The sequence below is a fragment of the Archocentrus centrarchus genome, chromosome 8 (assembly GCF_007364275.1).
Source record: "Archocentrus centrarchus isolate MPI-CPG fArcCen1 chromosome 8, fArcCen1, whole genome shotgun sequence".
Lineage (NCBI taxonomy): Eukaryota > Metazoa > Chordata > Actinopteri > Cichliformes > Cichlidae > Archocentrus > Archocentrus centrarchus.
Window position 1 is genome coordinate 19,272,088 of NC_044353.1, and position 23,106 is coordinate 19,295,193.

The following is a 23,106-nucleotide window of genomic DNA, read 5'->3' on the forward strand; positions in this document are numbered from 1 at the left end:
CAATAAAAATCTGCCAAATCAAACACGTGGAGCTACCCGCTGTGGCGACCCCTTGTGAATAAGGAAGCAGCTGAAAGTAGCTTTTTACTAAAAAAGGTAGATGCTAGAGAAACCAGAGGTGCTGAAATCTTAAGGATCACAACTTCAAGTCCACAAAGTAAGTTAAACTTTAAACTTTAGCAAAAGCACCACTGCTACTCAACTGAAATAAGAAAGGATGCACGTTTCAAAATTCTCTGCTCCACACAGATAAATGAAATCAGCCCAGCTGACTGTAAAGAACCTAAATCTAAGCCATCTTCTTTTTTTTTTTTTTTCCCTCTGAGGTTATTCTTCAGCCGTGGCACCTTGAGAGAAGAATTCAGCACCAGAGTGAGATGACGACATGGTCCAGGTGAGGATGCACTGCAGACATAATCACTTCCTAAAAGTGTCCATCTGTCTCCTCACCCCACCCCCCCACGCTCCAGAAGTTACCCTTACATTTTGTGCCCTGCGTTGATGACCACACATCTGAACTCTGATTCTGAATAACAACCTTTTCATAAAGCACAGTGGAGGGAACACTTGCATCACTTATGCACCCATACTGTAGATGCGGTGTGCACCGATAGCATGCACACTGCTGCATACACACAAATACAAACATATTGGTCTACAATAACCCACATGCATGCATGTGCACCTGAAACATGGCAGTTGTGCTTTAGGGAAACCTATAAACATCTTATAAGTGTGATTGGGGAGGTAGGGGGTGTGTATGAGATGGAGGAGAAACAAAGTGGCTGGTTTGTTGCTGCAAATCCACAATCAGAGTTTCCTGGAGCTCTGCTGTCTTCTTAGTAGTGTGTGATGTCTCCCCAGCAAGTGCACACAACTTGTAGAGTCCAGGAAAGAAACCAAAGTCTGCCTTCAGGGTTGAAGTCAGCTCTGTGGTCTACAGTCCAGCTTTGCAGTATGTGGTTTATGTATGCACAAACTTAAGGAGATAAAGTTTTTTTTTTTTTTTTTTTTTTGGGGTGGGGGGGGGTGGGGGGTGGGGGGGTTGACTTGATTGTACCTCTTCACTTCTTGTTGGCGATGCGTCTCTTCCTGGTGGCCAGCATGTCGTAGAAGGGATCTCTGCTAATGCTTGCTCTAGAGAAGCCAATCAAAGGACAGCGATGAAATAAATAAGAAGGCCACATGAGAGGAGGGTCTCAAACATCTTTGATATGGAAATGTAGGCACATTTATACAAACCCATGCTTTAACTAGATCAAAAATAGAAAAAAAGTTTGTGCAGTGACCTAGTTAGGTTTCCATGGTTTCTGAAGAGGGACCCCCTCTCCCATTTTTTTTTTTTTTTTTTGGTATTCTGGTTTGCTGGAACCTCGCACCGATTCCCTCCTCCTGAACCCTGCCAAGAACGTAGCGAAACATGCAGTCGCACACGCTCTCTTCTTCTCGCCGCAGGTTTATAGGTTGGAAGGAGGGCAAACAATAGTACTCCAGATTATAGGCTCTCCTGCTCACTTTTTTTTTTTTTTTTTTAGAGCAATGGAAAGGCAGCCTACAATAGAAGCAAGTGAGTCAGGAAGCCATTTGGGCTCTACCGAGAAGCCCAGTTTCATGGCTGCTAAATCGCGTTAGCACCAGCACAAAGCAAGAAGAGGCTCAACCCCCCACTGCGCATATCTCTGATTCCCTTTATAACGCCACACACTAAAGAATGAGTGTGTGTAAGATGACTATCCCCCTCTTTCATGCTGCTCATTGTTGTTTTCTACAACCCAATTTCATGAAACAATAACTGCACTGTGGAGAAATCAAATCCAAGCATGGTTACCATTTCAGTCCTGGAAAATGTGTTTTAAAAACTGATCTATTTGGTGGAATTGTAAAATATAAAAATAAACACTTTTCACTTCAAATGCATCGCACTAATTCATACGACAGCAGCTCACTTCTTTAATTGACCTACTTGGTTCAACTTCATCTGGGTCTGTGTGCCTGACACTCAAGATAAGCAGATAGTGCCTTGCCTCTATGATCATCTCCACTTTAAAAGAGGGGCAAATCATAATTTCCATAAAAAGCCTTTTATCTCGCCAGAACCCCGAGTCCTCTTGGACCCCTCTGGTGAAGTGCAAGCTGTGACTCGTTAGGCTCCGTAGCTGCGAATGCGTCACCCCCCAGTTCGGAGTTGCCTCTCTTGAATAGGTTTGCTGGCTCACCCCTGGTGTGTTATAAGCAATGTCTAATCCCTCATCGCTTCCCCAGAGAATACTCCAATAGTATGGAGAGGGGAGGTGGAGGATTGCACTATATTACAGTATATAAGCACTCTGTTCTGCTGAGCCAACTCTCTTTGACATTGCACCACCGTCTATGCAGGCAGTTACAAAACATCCAGCATTTAGGTCACTAACAGCAAGGTTATCATTGCTGCCAGAGCCATTAACTCTCAGCAGCCTTGTAAAAAACTAAGTACACCTCATGATTCAGTAGCTTGTAGAACCACCTTCAGTAACAGTAACTTGAAGTAACTGTTTTCTGTCTCTTGCATTATTGTGGAGGAATGGCAGGAATTTTGGCCCACTCTTCTATACAGCATTGCTTCGGTTCACTGAGGTTTGCAGGCATTTTTTTTTTTATGCACAGCTCTCTCAAGGTCCTGCCACAGCGTTTAATTTGGGCTGAGGTCTGGACTTTGACTGACACATTGCAACACCTTGATTCTGTTGCAGATTTGCTGTTTTGCTTGGGATCACTGTCCTATTGCATGACCCAATTTGTGCCAAAGCAAGAAGCCTCACATTTGTCTCTAGAAGACTTTGGCACACAGAGGAGTTGATTGTCGACTCAATGAAGGTGCCCGGGTCCTGTGGCTGCAAAACAAGCCCAAAGTATCACTCCTCCACCACCGTGCTTGACAGTTGGTGAGATGCTTGTGCTGAAATGCTGTGTTTGGTTTTTGGCACTGTACATCATGTCCAAACAGCTCCACTCTGGCCTCATCTGTCCAAAGGACATTGTTCCAGAAGTCTTACAGTTTGTTCAGATGCAACTCTGCAAACCTAAAGCATGCTGCCACGATCTTTTTAGAGAGAAGAGTACTGCTCCTGGAAACCTCTGCCTTTGGGTTTAAAAACTGCAGACTCTACCACTGTAAACTGTTCTATTGCTCAAGGACTTTATGGCTGCACTTCATATATTCAAGTTGTCCAAATTTAACCGGCTAAATTTTAAAAAATTAGGTAAACAATGGTTTCTGCCTTAAAACCAACACTGAGCTTTTTACTTCACTGGTCATGTGTCACTAATACTCCCATGTTTGTTTTATTTGTTTATTCTTATGTTACAACAGCCATTATCAGTCTTACACTGGATTTTGTGTCATCATCATCATTATTATTATTATATTATCATTAGGAATCTTACTTGATGGATTTAATCCACTCCTCCTTCTCCTCGGGCGTGGGCGCTGATATCCTGTATACTACATGGTTGCCCTCCACAACACGCCCATCTGCCTCCGTCTTACAGGCTTTGATCACCTGACCCTTGTGATTAGGATTGTAGAGCTCAAAACAGTTCTGAAGGAGGGACAGAGAAGGTCAAAGGTCATCAGAAACATGCAGCTGTCAGATAATTATCTTTGGCCCCGAAATGTTTTTTTATGAAAGCGAACAGTTGGTAAACACAGTAACCAAGGGGAGAAAGATACTTGATCTAAGGATGAGGTCTCTAATTAGGCAACACTCACAGGTTTCCTGGGCTCCTCCACCTCCCTGATGCTGAGATTCTCCAGTGGGATGATCCCACGAGGCTCCTTGTCCTACAGGAGAGAGGGATCAGAAGCAGGGACATGGGGAGGAGGGAGAAAAAACAACCAGAGTTAGATATAGATAGAAACAGCAATTTAGAAAAAAAAGTCAAAAGCAAGTATTACAGAAAGAACAGAGCCCAGAAAAGTAGGTGAGAGGAAATCAAAAGGGTGAATTAAAAAAAAAAAAAAAAAAAAAAAGACATAAAATGAGAATAAGAAGCAAACACTCAAAGTTTTACACAGGAAAGAAAACATTGCACCCTCCCTCCCAATCCTGGCTGCTCTTTAGCGGACCAGATAATGTGTGCTGCAGTCTGACCAGAGGACAGGACATAATGATAGTGTCCTGAAGGATAATACTACAGCAAAGTGAGGACAGTGCTGATGTGGCAGCAAGCACACAAAGGCAATGATAAAAAACTTCAAGGACTACTGGCTAATTTCTACAGTAAGTGACACTAATCTAATAGTAACCCATGCCAACCTGAATCAATCTGATCCTAATGACCACATATGAAAAATAAAAATGACGCATAGCATTTCACCACTGTGGCCAAAAGCGAACAGTTAGGATAATTGTATGCTGATGATTCTTTTCTTTGCTATGATTCAGTAGCTTTAACAGCTTATTGGGACGTCACAGACAAAATGGTGACTCAGAGTCCACTTTTTATATCAAACAATCAAACTCTGTGAGGACAGGGTGCATGAAGTGCCCCCTGTTGAACTCCATAACAGCACTGTAGCAAACTTAAATCTTTGAGGACTCCTTTCTGTTTTTTCTGGTGCCATGGAAAAGCAAAAGCTGTACGCTGAGGTCGGATTTCATTACGAGTTCTGAGGATTAAAATGAAATGGCATAAAATAAAATGTGACGACACAAACATACACACAGACACACACATGCAAAAAAGTATTTTATTAATCAAAACATCATCTTGGTGTAAGACTCACAGTTGTGTATTCAAAGTAGTAGAGGCAGTTGTCTGTCAGGATGAACCACCTTCTCTTCCAGGTTTTCACTCTTCCCCCTGACAGGAAAAAAAAAAAAAAAAAAGGAGACAGGAAGTGACACAAAGGCCGCATTGACAGACTGGCTGTCTCCCCTCAGGAAAAAAAAAGCAGGAAAGTGACGCTCATTAACAAAGCCAACCAACATCCACTGTGTTTTCATATCCTTGTGTGCTTAAAAATTACACTGTAGTAGGAATATTTGCTCCTGAGTGAGAGATTATTCTGGCAAATCATAATTTAAGAAATCAAAGCAAACCAAAAATGCAATCCAAGTTATTGAATTTATGCATAACCTCATTAGTATGTGTAATTCAATTTCCTGTTGCTGATCATTTCCAACATGGGATTATTAAACAGATACAATAGTTCACATGCTTTTGGAAATTCACTTCTGCTTTCTGTGTCCTGTCCTACAAGGTTCGATGTTAACACCACACTCTGTGGTTTAAAGGCAAACTGACTTTTTTTCAGGTTCTTGAAGATGTTTCACCTCTCATCCAAAAGGTTTCTTCAGTTCTAAAAGCTAATGGTGAGTCTCAAATATTTAACCCTTGATGGGGTTGGCACCTATGAGGTGGTCCCGAGTGTTGCCGAGCCACCGTGTCATCATGTGCCCAGAAACCCTAACTACTCACATGATGACAGGGTGGCTCAGCAATAACCCCATTAGGGGTTAAATACCTGGAACTCACAGTACATGCTGACAGTTGATTCTCATAACTATAGACTGAGTTTCAGCTTTCTGAGACATACAGGCAAGCTGGCTTGTGTGCAACTACAATCTACCACCACTACCTCGCCCAACTTCAGGCTTAGTTAACTGATGACTCAAGCAACTGATAAATTATTACTGGCATTGCCCATTCATTTTTCAAGCCAACAGGATAAAACCTCATTGGCTCTCAGGAGAGGAGAACAAACTTGATATGAACCTAACATGGCACGTAAAGCACCCCTAAAGGAGAAAACATGCACACAAATATGAACAAAAACAAAAACAAACACACACACACACACACACACACACCCCAGAGCAAGTTCATCACCTCACATGTTCACTTGTGCGAAAAAGCAAAGAGCGAGTGAGAGCGACTGCTGGTTCGAAGGTAGCAGCAGAGATTTGGGTTGGACCCAAAAAAAAAAAGACACTGGCGGGAGACTCATGTCTGATGTCTGCACATGCACATGCACGCACGCACACACACACACACACACACACACACACACCTGCACGCATGCACAAACTGTGCGTCTCATTAGGTCTTAAGCATCCCTTATAATTTTTACTGCAGCATTTCCTTCCTGTTTTCATGGTCCCCTCACAGGAGCCTACGTGGGACACACACGGTTATAAAAAGCTCCGTGTTTCCGTACATTTCAATAGACTCTGGCTATTGAATTAGCACGGCCAAATTTCCGCTCAGCGTAGAGAGAGATCTGCTAAAAAAAGGCCTTATTCCTCCATATCCTCCAGGGTTTATCTTTAGAGAGTTAAATTAGAAATATTACAGTGAGAACTGGTGCGGGGAAATTGCTCCAGGGAGGAACCGTGCAAGAATGTAATCATGTTAGGTCTGTGAGCCACAATGGGGCTATTTACATTCATACTCACTAGCTTGATGAGGCTACAGAGACATTACACAGAGTTTAAAGAATGTGCAGGTCAGAGCCAGGTGTGTGTGTGTGTGTGTGTATGTATATGTGTCTGCGCGCATGTGTGCATAAACACTGTAATAAAAACTAACCACCTGCAGTGAGTTTGCTCTTTAAACCAACCAACCAAGTATTGTTTCCAATAATAAATCACCTTCCTACAGTAATTGATAAGGTGTTATGTATGTGAGGACTGCTGGAGCACCTGGCACGTGATGGAGCGAGGTTCAAATCAAAAACACATGGAATCAAATGGGAGCGAAATTCAAGCAGAGTAAGAATAAGATTTATAAATGCATGACCTCACTGGATACAAAAACACACCTGGTACACACAAACACACACACACACAAAGATACACAAACCCATAAACTACAAATGACTAAGATGAGTATTTCCACATCCAGGTTAACAAACACTTCATATATAAATTTGTTTTTTAAAGAACTTATTGAGAATGTGAACAGCCAGCCTCTTTAGCAATGACCTTGTGCAAGGTGTCAATGGTCGTCTTTTGGACAACTGTCAAGTCAGCAGTCTTCCCCATGATTGTGTAGCCTACAGAACTAGAACCAGAACTAGCTGATTAGAGTGTGGCACCACGTGTCTTCAATATTGAACCTTTTCACAATCTAATTTTCTGAGATACTGAATTTGGGGTTTTCCTTAGTTGTCAGTTATAATCATCCAAATTAAAAGAAAAAACATTTGAAATATATCAGTCTGTGTGTAATGAATGAATATAATATACAAGTTTCCCTTTTTGAATGGAATTACTAAAATAAATAAACTTTTTCATGCTAGTCTAATTTTATGACCAGCAACTTTAGTTGAGTAGAAAAGAAACATTTATGTCCTTGTGTTTATTTTTTAAAGCAGGCCACAGTTTCTCATATCTTGTTATTAAATAAACACTGATATGACAAGACTGCCATAAAATCTCCCGCTCACTAAATTCACTCTCATGACTTTGCTGATGCTCTTCATGTAACTCTGTAATTGTTACACTCTTAACTAACCCTAACTTAAAATAAAGGTTAGGCCTAAATGAAAATAATAATGATCATAACAATAATAACAACAACAACAACAGGAATTGGAAATGGTCATTATCATTACCACTGGAAGTAATTATGAGATATCACTACAACACAAAATTAATACAGAAGATGTTATTAGAAGAAGCAATAATTTCCTCTTGATACAACGCAAAGAGTTGGTGACATTTATAATTAGATTTGAGGTTCTTGTAACTGACAGATAAAACACCCGCCAAACACACATGGATACATAAGGCTTCGGCCACACACGCCTAGAGATCAGCTGGTGACCCCCAACAACCACCGGCTGCTAGGATTTGTGTATTCCCTGACCAGATGGCGAGTGATTGCTGGAGGTTGCTGGCAGTCGCTATGTGAAACTGCTCACAGAGAGGTACGCTGTGCTGCACTGAAGAGATCGCTAACCACTAGTAGTTGGCAAGAATTTGCAAACAAGTTTGCATGTTTTGTACAATCTGAAGGCGACCACAGCAATCGCAAGCAGCTTTTTGGTGCAGCACACGCTTTGTGACCAATTTCAGTGGTGCCTATTGGTCTGTAAGTCTGTGTGTCAGAGGCCTAAAGACAGCTCTGCATTAAGGTGTCTTTAAGTGTTGAAGCAGAAGTGTGTAGAGATTTTCTTTCAAAGACGGAAAAAAACTGAGTGAACGTTCATGAAAGCGACCAGAGCAGAAATGAAATGATCATTAGTACGCTCGTGAATAAACTATAAGACATAGATATGACTTGTATATAAAACTTGAATGTTTATCATTGGAGTGAATGTGAAGTTCTATGTTTTTAATCATATGGCTGTGTTTACATCTTTCACTACATTAATATTTCTCTGGTAAAGTTAAGAATGTCGCTCCCGCCTGCTGCATTTGACACTGAATTGTTGATGCATCATGGAGTGTGTAAACTGAGACACCTCACCATCAAAAGAGGGTGCATGAGCATCAGTCACCACTTACAGTTTAAGTTCTCCTGAGTCTAATGCCACAGTTGCACAGCAAAAAAAAAAAAAAAAAAAAAAAATCCAAGAGTTACCAAATAAAGTCAAGCTGGATATCTTGCATTCCCCCAGAAGCTGAGTGTGCGTGAGACTCAGACTAACCTAATTTGAGCAGCCAGCCTTCTCTGTCTGGGTTGAAAAACGTGTGCGTCAGGTCGTTCCCATCATCCTCGGGGATCTTAAAGGGTTCGCTCTTGATGCTGTCGTATAGATTCTGCACAGAGAGAGAAAAGAACAGAGCAGCATTTATGGTGCATTAAAACTTCTGACTCCATCTGAACACATTCAAGCCAGCCTTTAAATTAACAGTTCACGAAACATGACTTTGAGAAGTCAATTTCAGTGTTGGAGACAAAGCTTCATACCTCAGTGACTGGAAATTTTTTTAACAAGGTTCCTTTTTGTACTTTTTGTACAAAAGCAGCACTTTGGCAGAGACGGCAGGCTCTAGCGTGTGAGTGGATCAACTTTTTTATGTCTTTTTCTTACTTAAAGATCATCATTATCCTGAACTGCAATGTCTCAATTAGTGATGCATGACTCTGCTTTTCACAGCAGAGACCTATAAAAGAACCTTTAAGTTTCCTTTTTGTTTGCTAAATCGGGGGAAAAAAGCATTTGATTAAATCCCCACTTTTACACTTTTACCTACACGGTGTTTCAAATGCATGCTACATAGGATAGATTTATCAAACCTAACGAAGTAATCAAGTCAAAGCTCTCACCCTGAGTAGCTCCTCTGGGAGGTCTCCCCCTTCATTGATTCCTCTGTTCATGGAGATGAAGCGCTCCACTGGGGGCTTGTCTCTGACATTGGGATTATGCAGGCTGGTGTTCAGCATGATAATGGCGAAAGACAGAACGTAGCATGTGTCTGTGGAGGTAATTACACACAGTGTCACAGGGAAACTCCAAAGTATGGCATGGGCACATGCCTGTGTGTGTAAGATCAAGTTTGGAGGTTACAGATTACTGTGGATGTGATAAAAAAAAAAAATGTGACAGCTTCCTCTTAAAGCATATCATTACCAGGAAAGTAGTGGTTGTATAGTAGTGTGTATTCAACTTATTTACCATAAAAGGTTTTTTCACAACAGCAGAAGTGAGTTGTGATTAATTAGATATCTTTGACTACATTTTCACACTACAAAATGAAGGACCACCTGATAAAACAGAGAATCTAATCAACAAAAAAGCCCGTATTCTGACACACACACACAGAGCACTCAGAAGGCTGAGTGTCCCTGCACTTACAACTCAGATTCATAACTCCTCCAGCTCATCTATCCACACACTAAGTGCCCCATTCAACATCCTCTGCATGTGATTTATAACCCAGTGCGCACCGCTCAAGGGATGACCAATAACTAAGTCTGGGTGTGTCACCACTGCACCACATCAATATTCACAACCTGAGCTGTCACCTGCATCCTCCTTAACACCAACACGGGAGCAGCAAGACTATGTGCAACAAGCTAAGCCAGTACTAATGACCACTATTGACCGGTGATCAATTTCATTATCACTACCACAGACACAGGGATTAGTGAGCAACTTGCTAACTTCAGTGGAAAACTGTAATTGGACTTCAGGTCCAGTCAAGTTTACACAGACTGAAATAATGAACCTCAAATAAATATTCTGAAGCTACACCCCATGCAGACATGAAATTTCCAAATGTAGCCACAAGTTAAAGATATACAGCCCAAACAGGTCCAACTATACGGCGAGAGAGGACAGACAGTCAGAAGCATTGATTTGAATCCAGGTGGTCTGGTCAGCAGCACATGTTATCCATTCTGGACTGTCTGGCTGAGTCTGACTCATGTATCTGATGCAGTGCACGAGTGTGCGTGCATGTGTGTGTGTGTGTGTGTGTGTGTGTGTGTGTGTGTGTGTGTATGCACATGTGTGTAGTACCTGTGGACTGGAAGACGCCAGGATTGCATTGGCAGTACCTGGAGGCAAACGCCTCCATCATGCGATCAATCTTCTGGGCTTCGCCAGGAAGTCTGAAGCTCCACAGAAACTGCCTGCAACAACAGAGAGCGAGAGGAAACAATGTAATGATGTGTCATGAAATACTGATGCAAATGTGTATGCCAGTATCTGTATTTTCACTGTGGATTATAAAACAGTGTTACATGTCACAGATATTTATTTATTTTAGGAGGGTGCATTTATGGTGTAAATGAAGACTTTTTTTTTAAGTGTTAGATTAGATTGTGATGTTTGTTTGCAGAAATATCCCAAAGAACACTTTTCTTTAATGAGACACACCACAGGAAAAAAACACAATGACTAAAAGTTAAAATAAAGTGAAAATATTCTAATGTAATTCTAAGAGGCAGGACAAAATATCCATACAATGTTCACTTGTTGTCATTACTCCACTCCGAATGTGCCTTTTGACAGGAATCAGATGAACCAATCACCTAGCTTGATATGGTGGTTTGCATGATGCATGATGCATGACGTTGACATTTAGGAGGTGTGCACACTGGCTCCTCTGTTGTGAGCGGCATGGAAAATATTTATTTAATAGTGATAATGCATGTTAATGGACATCACCATAAATATATAAGATGTAAATGTGTCCATATTAGCAAAATTGCTAATTTACATTTGTAGTTCCAAGGCAGGTAACAACAACATGCAATATAAATAAAGTGTCCACACTCAACAAAAGACAGAATACAAAGAGCAAAGTGTGCAAAGCATCATCGAGGCTCGACTCCATCGCCTCAAGGCCGCAGTGTTAGTGCAACATCTGTTTTTGCTGTAATGCTGGATGAGAGGAGCAGCGGATTACAAGTGAACAATTGGTTGGTCGATATGCTGCAACCAAATTTTTATTAACTGGACACTGGTCAATGTAGAGGAGAAAAGCACTCCATCAGTAGTGTTCCAGTGCTGATCCATTATTTTTTGGAAGAACAACCTACCCATTAAAAATCAGGTGTTTTAAAAATACAGCACGTTTAAACTTACATAACCTAATTGAGGCTGCTCGGTCTAAATCATTTAAAGTTGACATTCACTGAACTTTTTCTTGCTGCAAACTAACTGACACCATGTCCAGAAATCATTAGTGGCTGTGTTTTGTTAAACTGGATGGCTAAGAAGTAAACATGCCACACTTTAGCACCTCTTCTCAACCTCTTCCCCGAGCTTAGAGGATTGGTATATTTTGATAGATTTGATCTAACAATCGTTTTACAATAATAGGTGCATCCAGCGACAGCTCTGACCTCAGCATCTGTTGCATACACAGGTAGGGTGCACTCTGATTTCTTCATTTAGTTCATCTAGAGACAATCTGACAGATCTACTGCTCCCCGTCCTCACCTCCCTGCGAATGATCGATTGGCTGAAGCGTAGGAACAATTTCAGTTGGGCCAAGATTTTTTTTCGGTTGACTGCAGCCCCAACATAGGGTCGTACTGCATCAGTTTACAATGGGAAAACCAAACATATAAAGTTAAGCCAAGCCTTATTTCTGGCAGTTTGGTCTGTAAAACTCTTGGTGCAAGCTGGTGTTTACTTTGCAACAGAAAAGTACCAAAGCTGCAATAAAGTTGTAAAACTCAGTCCTGTCGTATTGTTAACTGCAGTATGTTGTTTCAGTGAATCATGCCCTTTAAAAACTTTATAATCTGGACTATATTTCACTTAAGAACACACCCACTCACTGTCGATTGCTTTGGGGTTTTTTTCTTCTTAATACTCATTGTTTAAGTACCTTAAGGCTTGAACGAGGTTGAGGTCTGCAAACTCATGAAGCTCCACAAACGCCTGGAGGACCTTGATGTTGAATTCATCCCTGGGGTGGAGGGGAGAAACACATGCCATGAGTTTTTCTGTTTACATGGGTTCTGCTTAAACAAAAACAGAAGTGATAAACTCATTTGTTGAGTGACTGAAGGTGGAAAGTAAAATCCTGCAGCCACGTCACAGTGCCACTTTCAGACAGAAAGCCTCTGTGCTGGCTGAGCCAGGCAGCGTGACATCCCCTGTTGTTTTGACAGTCCTATCCCCACTGACTTCCCTTCGATAAGAACCACATGTCCCCTCTGTTTCTTTTTTTTGTTTTCTTTTTCTTTTTCAGCAGCACGGTCTCCTGGCACTGTTCTGCTCCATAAATTCAGACCACCAATTTCTCGGGGCTCTATTACTGAAGTCTGAACACATGCAGTCTAGATCTGGCAGAGAGATGGGGGAGAGGAAAAAGAAAGGTGGAAGGAAAACAGAGAAAACTGGAGAGCTCACCGTTCCCCTAAGTAGTCCCCAATGACTGTTTTGTTGAGCCCCTCTCCTTTGTAGAGGAACTGTGCAATGTCCTCTGGGGTGTTCTGGAGAAGATCATTCTCCAAAAGAAACTGGATTCCCTGTTTTTAAAAAAAAGAAAGCACGCTTTCTTTAAATACTTATTTTACTCGGTTTTATTGAATGGCTGATGAATGGCTTTGGAATATCTTAAATTTGAACTCAAGGGTCTGCTCTGACCTTTTTAGGATCCATGTTGAACTTTTTCCTCCCCATGGCGATCTGTTTGTTTCTTTGTGTGGTTTTGCTGTGGCAAAAAAAGAAAGAATTAAAAACAGAGAAACATCTATCACGTGGCAGTCGGGTGCGATGTTGCTCCCCGGCTGCTGTGTTTGTTCAATAGGTTACTTTGTGTGTAGTTTATTCAGGACCTGTCATAACTGTGTTCATTAACCACTCTGTCAAGTGAAAACAGTTTACAGTGGGTTTAAAATGAGAAAACTGGAAGTGGATGTCAAACATCACCACGTGATTGTGGATCAGCTGTTACTGTTCACTTGTGTGCATCTTTTGCCTTCTTTTTAATCCATCCTGTAGCCTTCTGGAAGTACTTTATTCAATGTTAATGCTCAAAACACATTTTGCTTGCACTCCAAAGGGAAATCTCCACCTCTGTGTGTGTCCCTGAATGCTCCCTAAGCTTTCTGTGTGCCCAAAATAGCTGGAGCCCCTTTGCCGGCTGCACCTGAGACACAGAAACAGCCTGGCACATGACCTCACCTCACCTCACCTCAGCAACCAATCAAATAAAATCGTTTGAATACACACTGTTTAGCTAATGTTCAGTCAAGGGACTGTCCTGCTTCTGTCCTCAAAGAATGGGGCGTTAACATGTGAACACATATACACATGTTCATGCAAACTGACAGGTGTGAGGCTCATTTCAAAGGTAACTATGTCTTAATATCTAAATGTTAAAAGACCAGCAGAGATAAAACTAACAAGAAATAATGAGTAAATCTCTTGGTTGTTCATTTTGGTCATCTAAACAGTAAGTTTAACAAGCAGCAGCTGGTTTCAGGACATCAATATTCATTGGTTTAAACAAAAACAACAAAAAAAAAACTATAAAAAAATATTTTCTTGCAAGTAGGAAATTTAAATGAAGAACTTTGTTGATTTCTAACACTGTGAGCTATTCAGCTAATTAAGGCCTCAATCACACATGCCCAGAGACCAGTTAACAACCATCGGGCAACTACCGGTTGCTGGGGGAAAAGAGTGTATTCTGGGACTGGTTGGAAAGTGGTTTTTGGAGGTTGCTAGCAGTCACTAGTGCGAAATTGGTTGCAAAGAGATAAAGAGACACAGTTTATGGTTTCACTTTCACAGTTTCACCAGGGCATCACTTCCACGTCAAACACACGTGGCTGCAACAATCTGCTTGCAACCAAAGCAATCACAGAGGCTTTTGGTGAAGCACCCTTTTTTGCAACCGATTTCACCTAGCGTCAGCTAGCAAACTCCAGCAACTACTCCCCAACCAGTTGGGGAACACATTTTTCCCTAGTGACCAGGGGATCACCGTCCAGCCTCTAGGCCCGCGTGATTGAAGCCTAATTTATAATTTGAGAAACATCTGGTACCAGCTCCCTAAATCTTCACTTTTTCTTCTTTTGTCTGTTTCATATAATTTTAAACTGAATATTGCTGAGTTCTGCATGAATTGGTGAAAAAAAAGAAAAAAAAAAATCAAACATGTTATTTTGTTTCTATGGAAACAGAGATGTGCGTTCTCTTTCTTACCAATTCAATAACAACTTACTGATAAAAACCTTTTCAAGAAAATGTTGCTATAAGGAGATAATTCATAAGGAAAATAATCATATTTCCAGCTTAAATATTGCTGAACAGGTCAAGAAAGCAAAAACCAAAACTCACCTCTCCCCCACACAGGTTAGCTGCTCAATCTCAGTCATCACCTCTGCAATCTCAAATTTTAGTCGCTGAAATCAAAGGACAAAGTCACTCATTTCATACAGTTTTATTTTATGCATTCTAATAACACAGCAGAGCTCTTAAATGACAAGTAAACGCTGACTATGATTTTATTAGCTAAACATATTTAATAGGTTTGGTGATTTAGCAGTTATTAATGTCACAATGGGATATCACAATGAGGCATTTCTGCCTTCATTGCACGCCAAAAGGCAACAGGAAACTCATGATAGAGTTTTTTCTTTTCTAATATATGTAAATTTCACAATGAACTTGAAAAAGAAATTAAATAAGGTTCGTTGTTCCGTACTACACCAGAGGACTTTTCAGACATGCAACACACACCAATAACCGGTTTTGTTAGTTTGCAGTTTGTGCCGAATTAGAGCCGTTTGATTTGGTTACTCAGATAACATAAATTCCACTCACTTCAATATCATCCAGAAGCTCTTTTTTCCTGCGTCGTATGTTTGACAGCTCATCTCTTTCCTCCAAAGACAGGTCCTCGGGCACTGGAAAACACAGTGTGCAGGGAAAATGAAACCGCATGTGAGTGATAGAGAGGGGCAGGGTTATGACAGTGGATTATTTTAATTCAGCTTCCGACCAGTCAGTCAGAGTCACGGGGATTAAGCTTTGACAGCGCATACCTGTTCGATGAATCCGTCCCACAGACATTACTCATGACCCAAATTAATACACTAACAGACAGACGTGCTACTTCATTTTGAAAGCTGGGATTAAATGCAGCAAAGAGACTGGAAAGTGGCGTGTCAGGAGCTCCAAGTTTTTGTGGGGTTTTTTGTGGCCTTTTCTTCTCTTGCATATTTTATTTTATCCTACAGGTGGGTGCGCCGCTGAGGGTTCAACCTTGGATTATTCAGATATTCCCTTCCTAAATATAAAGATTAAATTTGGTGCAACTCTGATCCATGATTACAGATTAACTGGTGAAAAGTGTTTTCTGGGGTCATAAGCTCACCCAAAGTCACATGGTCATAAGTTTTAACAGGTGATTTCCACACATTTCAAGAAGTCTCAGCGGTCTCTCCATAGACTGAATACTCTGCCAATCTTCATGCTTGTTTTACTTCATTTCTGTCACTCTCACTCTCTGCCTTCTTTCCAGTTTTCATAACAAATGGAGCAGGGTGGTTTCCAGCGTTTCCAGTTACTCCAGGCATTCCAGCATCCATCATTTCAGCTTCCAAAAGCTTTTTGGGAAAACAAAAGCACTTGGTTTTGCAATCAAGCGTTTTTTTGTTTTTGTACCCAGAATGCCATAGTGAAAAATGATAGAATCTTATAGACTTGCAATATAAAGAAATGAGGGGTGGCTCAAGACTTTTTCACAGAACTTTCTGTGAAATATTATTAGAAACAGTCCAAGTATATGAAAAGGTATGAAATATGTAGGGCCTTTATCTACTGTATTATGTGTCCTCTTAGTGTGTCACACAGATTGGTAATTATTTAATATATGAAAACATTATAGTATAAATGTATCTAAATTAAAGAGCAGGTGTTAGAAGATGACAAAATGAGGCTGGTTTTCATTTTAAACCAAATAAAAACCAGAGAAACTTCCCTGCTGAAAAGCAGATGACATCCATAAACAACCTGTGCAATCCTGTATGCCTGACACACGCACGGACGCACGCACGCACACACACACACACACACACACACACACACACGCACACACACACACACAGAGCATCTGGCGAGTCCTGCCCCTCAAATATTGGCTTTTTGATAGTCAGCTCTCATCGAGTCCTCTTTTGGGGTAATTAACACTGCGGAGAGAAAGCGAGCAGAACATCACGCAACATTGCATGTTTTACAGCACGCACCAACACACAATGTATGCACAGGTGAGTACACACTATGCTTGCCATGCATGCTGAATTTACATTTCACAAACATGACATTTATTTTATCCTACCCTGAAGGTCCCAAGAGCCACCTACTTATTTACTTCATTTAACCGTGCCATGTCACCCCCCCCCCCAGACCCGACAGAGAAACCCCCCCAACACACACACACATCAGAAAACAGCAATCCATTTGAGAGCAAGCTGACAGGAAGTAGGTCATTTTCACATGGAGCTATACCAGATTGTGCTTCTCCTACGCCGTTTCTCGCTCTCACACACATGCACACACTCCCCCTCTATCTCACCCTTTGTCCGCCTACACTCTAGTGCTTGAAGTGGGGGTGAGAGCAGATCAAATCCCCAAACTGAATCATACCACTAAGCAGCTTTGCAATCCAGGCAGACCCCCCTCCCACCCTCCACAACTGTAAATAATGGAGAAAAAAAAGGGAAGTTATTTCTTCTCATCTTTATCTATCTACTGTATCTCTCTCTCACACCGTCTGTATCAATCCCTCTCCTCCATCCTGCTCTGTAAGACAAAGTGGCAGAAGCAGCATGGACTATTAGGTTATTACGTTCTGAGGGCATGGAGCTCTTGTTATCACAGATGAACAGTCAGTCAGGAGAGTAGGGATCCAGATGGTTGTAGATAGACATTTTTCTCACACACTGATGCTCACACACTATCTACAAAATTCTACAAGACAAAGCACTACAAGAAAAAAAGAAAAGAAAAGAGAGAAGCAGGGTGCAGAACTTAAAAAAATGATAGAAGGAGTTTATAAAGAGAACGCAATTATTACACATAAGTGGGTCAAATGTTAATGGGGTATAAAAACTGTGTCGACGAAGCAGCGCAAGAATGAATGATGACGCACTCTTAATGTGCCAAGACATCAAAAGAAGCCCTTTTATTAGCTTGACTGCAATGAAGAAAAATCATATTTTAAGATGTAAACTCTGACATATCATATAATGGTGCGCTCTCTTCACTCTTTTACGTCTCAAAATGTCAATTATGCCTGTAAATGATCCAAATGACAAGGAAACTGTCACCATTAACACAGCTGCTATCATATACAGACAATGCAGTTACATTTTCTATAAAGATTTGCCAATTGGCAGTAATGGAGGGAAGAGAGATTATTGGGGCTGTGTAAGGATATTTTTTTCATTATAAAAAATGTATATATATATATTTTTTTTTTAATTAATTTTTCTATATTGAAGCGGATGCTTTCAGGACTGGGATCAGGTCTGCATTCACTAGAAATCAGCTGTCGTCTTCAAAGCGACTTTGGTGCATCAAGACAGCAATAAAATAGAGTCTGCTATCAGTTTGAGATTCAATCCATTTAATTGCCAACTTGATCCCCAAATCTTTTTCTTGATAACGTGTCAATTAACTGGGATAAATTATCAGAAATTGCAAATCTGTTGCCATCTACCTCCACAGAAACTGCTCACGTTCAGAGTCTAGCCAGAACCTCACAGATCTGAAACAGAAATTTAGAAATTCCCCCACAAACAGTGTAGTTGTGCTCAAAAACCTCATTTTCATATAAGAATATAACCATAATATAACCAGAAAGCAACCAGTTGGGCACGAGTTCCCTATTAGAAAGACACGTGTTCCAAACAAGCAGTTGCAGACTGATTGCCAACGTGTTGACAATCAGCATGCTCAGACTCTGGGTGACCAGCTGGTTGCCACAACTACTTGCAATCAGTGAACATAAAAAAATTGAAATGCAATCACCAGGCAACTACATTCAGTCTCAATGTACCCTTTCTTATCAGAAAAGCTGATATAAAAGTAGCCATATAAGAAAAAAAAATCTGATTTTTGGGATCTTTTAACGACTAGATTTTGTTATAATATCTCTGGAGCAGCCGCTCAGCTAATGATAAAATCATTCTCTGTAACTTTTTTTTTTTAACAGTTTGGTTTTCCACACAGATTAAAACATCATTAATTAAAAAGTCATGTTGATTTGTGAGTTTTAGAGGTGCTGCCAGGTGTATGTTTTTTTAAAAGTCAAGACTGTTTCCTCTGTTTCTCGTCATTGTGCTACGATAAGCAAACCAGCTGCTAGAAGTGGTTTCATATTTACTATGCAGACATCAAAGTGGAATCAGTCCTTACATCCAAGTCTTGGCAAGAAAACAAACGAGCCCCAAAATGTCAAGCTATTTCTGTGAAATCAGACTAAAAGTTTATTGTTGACCCTGTTAAAAAAAAAAAAAGGAAAGAAAAAAAGGACAAATGCTGACACTTTAAAGGTTTGTCAAGCCTGAAGTGCACAGAAAAACTGTAATTGGTAGGCTACATCTTGATATTCATGACAAATGGGTAAACTAAAACTTTTTTTTCCATTGAGCGTAATCGTGGACTCCTGGAAAATGGTCTGTGGGGGGTTAAAAAAAAAAAAGTGTAAAGAAAGTTGTGAAGAGTCTGCTTCTGAGAGAAACAAAGACACAAAGTGGGGGTGCTTAGAGCCAAGCAGCAAAGTAAAGTAAAGGCACAAGAGTGATGCAGGAACAGATAGTAGCCCACCAGACATCTTCACACTCTCTGCCGCTGCTGTTCTCGATTCTTGGCTGCAGTTAAGCAGCCTCATAAAGCGGTAATTGTGGAGCAAAGAGACCCTGCGGGCAACCTACGTCTGTAATGCGCAAAAAACTCCTCCATCCCTCCTACTCTGGCTGGAAGAGCTCGGCCGGACCGAAGAAAGGGACAAATTGTCTGAGGAGATCAAATCTGTTTTGGTTAACAATCCCCTGCTGTGTGCATTTTGTAGCATGTGGAAAATTGAGTAATGTGATACAATTATGAGGCCAAATATCACTGCACAGTTGGTTCTGGGCATCTGATGCACTTTACATGAATGTCTAAAAGGTTCCGAGTGTGTATTTCCAGAAAAACAAAAATCCATATTAGGTTATATACAAACACTCCATCCTTAACCCTAGGCTCAGCCACATAGATTACCAATGCAACACCACTCAGCCATTTCATATTATGACTTAGGGGGCTGCTGCTCCAGTTATAATCAATACATCATCATAATAGTTCAAACTTGCATGCTTAGCCTTTTCCCTCCATTAGTTGCCAAGAATGCACGGATGAGTAACTGCCCTGTGTTGAAGTTTTCACAGACACCACGTGATCACGACCATTTCCAACAGAAAGGTCAGCGAGTCTGAATCTCTCTTTCCAGTCTCACATTCACTGCTTTCTACTCCTCAAGACCTGCAACAGGGCGGGTCACCATCGTCTCTATGGGTGAGCAAAAAGGTCGCAAGCCATGTGCCGTTAAGCCAGCACAGACATGGCAGCATATACTGGCTGTGAGAGAGAGGGGCTTAACTGATTAGAGACTGGGTTATGGGCCGCACTTTATATTAAGATGCGCATATTTTAGCTGCTCGTTATTTCTCAAGGTAGTGTCAATACGGATGGATCCATATTTGTTATTTTTGCACTCACTGCCAAAACCCTCCCATCCATCCAGCACTAGGAGGAGTACACTAGCTTGTGATACCCCGAGGCTGGGTTTGTGCTCCACTACACTACAGAGCCACTACATAGTTACTGTTCATCAATTGCACATTTTTTTCATTAAAACAGACTTATTAATTCTTTATTATGCATAACCATCCTCTACTAAGAAGCCAATAAATGGGGAGGGGGGCTTTTTAAGCCCCTCCCACCCAACATGCAGGTTTATATGCATGTTTTCCATATGTGCTGACATCTGGCTTTGCATGGGACTGGAACCCTACTTTCACATGTAAAAGCCCCGTGTTCCTGCCACCTGCTTCAGCTTGGACTTTTCTGCTCTTTTTTTGCTATTTTCTAATACTGACCTGAGGTCATGTGAAGAGACCTGTTATTGGAACAAAGCCTCCCATGATGGGTTAATTTTCTAAAACCTAAAAACAGAGCCTTTTTGGTCCAGTGATGCCTTCTCACGTTTTAATAAGTGTCCAACAAGTCAACTTAGAATGAGAAACAGATTCTGATTCAAAATACTTAATTTTGAGGTGTATGGGCAATATTAACACTTGTAGTTTTGTGTTTTTAACATAAGAATACACCATATCTATTAAATGTTGACATGGTCCAGCCACTTCATAAGGTCCATACTGAGCAAACCATGTGGGACAAATTCATTTCATGCTATCCATAAGCAGTAATTAGAGGAGGTTATTGAGGGAAAATGTTTGGTTTTGAAAGAGTTACCAAAAAACAGTGACACAAAGACATTTTCGGAATTTTTCTCAGTTAAATATTGCAGGAAGTGAGATACTTGTGGTTTGCATGAACCAAAAGAACCATAATGCTTTTGTTAAGAAAATACATCATGAAATTGTAACATAGCTGGCTCATAACATCTGGAACATTATGAAAAGATGCTAATTACTGACAATGGAAAGTGATCCACAGCCTCGCATGTGTCAAGAAAGCTGATATGCGCAGAAGAATACGTGCGTGATGAGGGCTGCCGGCTCGGATCAGGGAAGGAGATCTGTGCCAGGTGGCCAATTTCAGTGTGTACTTCGGTCACATAAAAATTTTAAAGTTATACTTTATGGATCGTTTCTCTTAGAGCTGTTTAGTGTGTAGCATTATTCCTCAATATCCTAGTGAGGTCAATAAGATGGGAAAGAAGAACCCAGGTTAAAAGAATAAAAAAAAACTGAAACATGTTTATGAATCACTCTCCTCTCTTACAGTATTTAGGTCAATTAGTTAAAAATCAGATGGGATTAGTGGTAAAGTCTTATGACTGTTATAAATGTGACTTGCCTGCTCTAGATTTTCATAGTGGTCATAAAAAGAGAAGGCAGAGATCACATGCAAATTATTCATGCCACAGATAACTGAGGCTGTGTTTCAAGTCCACTCATGATCCATACTTACATAATCTCAATACAATTCTTTGTTGAACTCAGCGATCATGTTCTATAAAAAAGCAAAACAATTAATATTTGTGGATGTATATAGCAGGGCTAAAACACACAGAGCTGCTGCCTAAGCTATATTTATACATGCACCTAATGAAGCTGAAAACTGCTCGGGGCCTTGAATAATACATGATCATGCCGTGTAGACATAAGGACTTCAGTTCACTGTCTGATGCTTCTGGACGTTACTGGAGAAGAGATTAGGAACTGAACCATCTGACTATTACTGGAAAATCTAAAAGTTAATGAATAAACAACATCAAACTTGGCGAGCCTGATTTCACCCCTGGGCCTAAGTTGAATATCACAAGCTTTAAAGTAATCAAACTGAAGTATAACCATTGGTGTTCAGTCCCCAGCTAAAAACATCACATACTAAACCTGCATTGCTCTTTTGAGAGTAACACTCTTGACCAAAATCATGATAGAGGACAACAGCAAACAGAGCAGGAAAAAATATTTCCTGATTTTTTACCAGGCTTTCAGTGGGACAATAGAGGGGATGCCTGCAGCAATTTAGTCCACTAGGCTGGTCTTCATGTACCAATAGCAACCGCATAAACACGAGGACGCCAGGGTTCAGTCCCACAGCACGCCACTTAAGGAGAAGTTAAACAAGCTGACAGCATAGCCGACGCTGGATTGTGGAGAATGATGTAAGACAAAGTTGGTGTGTCAGAGTAGGTGACACATGGAAAAAAATGACCTCCAAATGGTTTGTGCTCACATACAATTTTGTTATGTTTAGCTAATGTTTATTTTAATGTTATAGTTTTTAAAATATATACCCACACGTGACTCAATATAATCACTCTTTTAGATCCTTCATCATTTGTAGTTTTATAATAAAACGCAGATACCACAGTGTCTTCTCCTCAGTTCTCATGATGATTGACATGCATTCAGTAGAGCCGTGTGTCCTTATGGTGGTCTCTCCTGTAACAGGCTGACTGCTGTAAGAGCAATCTACACTGTTTTTAGCAGCTCGTTCCGCACTCATGTAAGCTGCAATTGTGGCTGGTAGGTTGTAGTAATTGTTCTTCCCCTTGGCGTTACTCCTACTCACTGCTCTCAAGCATGCACAGAAACACACACACATGCACACACACACACACACTGACAGCCTCTTTGACAGTTTCTGCCTCTTGACAGATGACAGTAGTGGTGTGGAAATAGCACACATTCCTCCTACTGCAACTGTCCTGTCTGGTCCAACTAGTTCTCTATACACCACCTAATCTTATTCCTCCTTTTAAAAAGATAATAATAAGTCAGATTTTGTGCATTCTCTTTTATTTTCCACTCTCCCTTTCTCTTAAGATACATCAGCCACTTTCCATATGAGAACGCTCCAACATCAGCACTAACAAAATGCCAATCTTTGCTTGATAAAAGCTTCTAAATACATATGGCCTGCGTTCCATATTAGATCAGTAGCATTGATGGTGCAGCAGGATG

General features: G+C 40.8%; 1 protein-coding gene across 1 annotated transcript in view; it reads right to left on the reverse strand.

Annotated features, from left to right (window-relative positions):
* Positions 1–1,034: 1,034 nt before the first annotated feature.
* cyth3b (cytohesin 3b) overlaps positions 1,035–23,106 on the reverse strand; it is a 39,043-nt gene continuing 16,971 nt past the window's right edge. Inside the window, exons 2-13 of the mRNA XM_030736008.1 lie at positions 15,227–15,309; positions 14,741–14,805; positions 13,040–13,106; positions 12,803–12,921; positions 12,276–12,356; positions 10,454–10,566; positions 9,259–9,407; positions 8,636–8,747; positions 4,766–4,842; positions 3,749–3,820; positions 3,424–3,578; positions 1,035–1,137 (exon numbers count right to left, since the gene is read on the reverse strand). Of these exons, the coding sequence (XP_030591868.1) occupies positions 1,065–1,137; positions 3,424–3,578; positions 3,749–3,820; positions 4,766–4,842; positions 8,636–8,747; positions 9,259–9,407; positions 10,454–10,566; positions 12,276–12,356; positions 12,803–12,921; positions 13,040–13,106; positions 14,741–14,805; positions 15,227–15,309 (1,166 nt within the window). The 3' untranslated portion in view covers positions 1,035–1,064. The remainder of the gene's footprint in view (positions 1,138–3,423; positions 3,579–3,748; positions 3,821–4,765; positions 4,843–8,635; positions 8,748–9,258; positions 9,408–10,453; positions 10,567–12,275; positions 12,357–12,802; positions 12,922–13,039; positions 13,107–14,740; positions 14,806–15,226; positions 15,310–23,106) is intronic.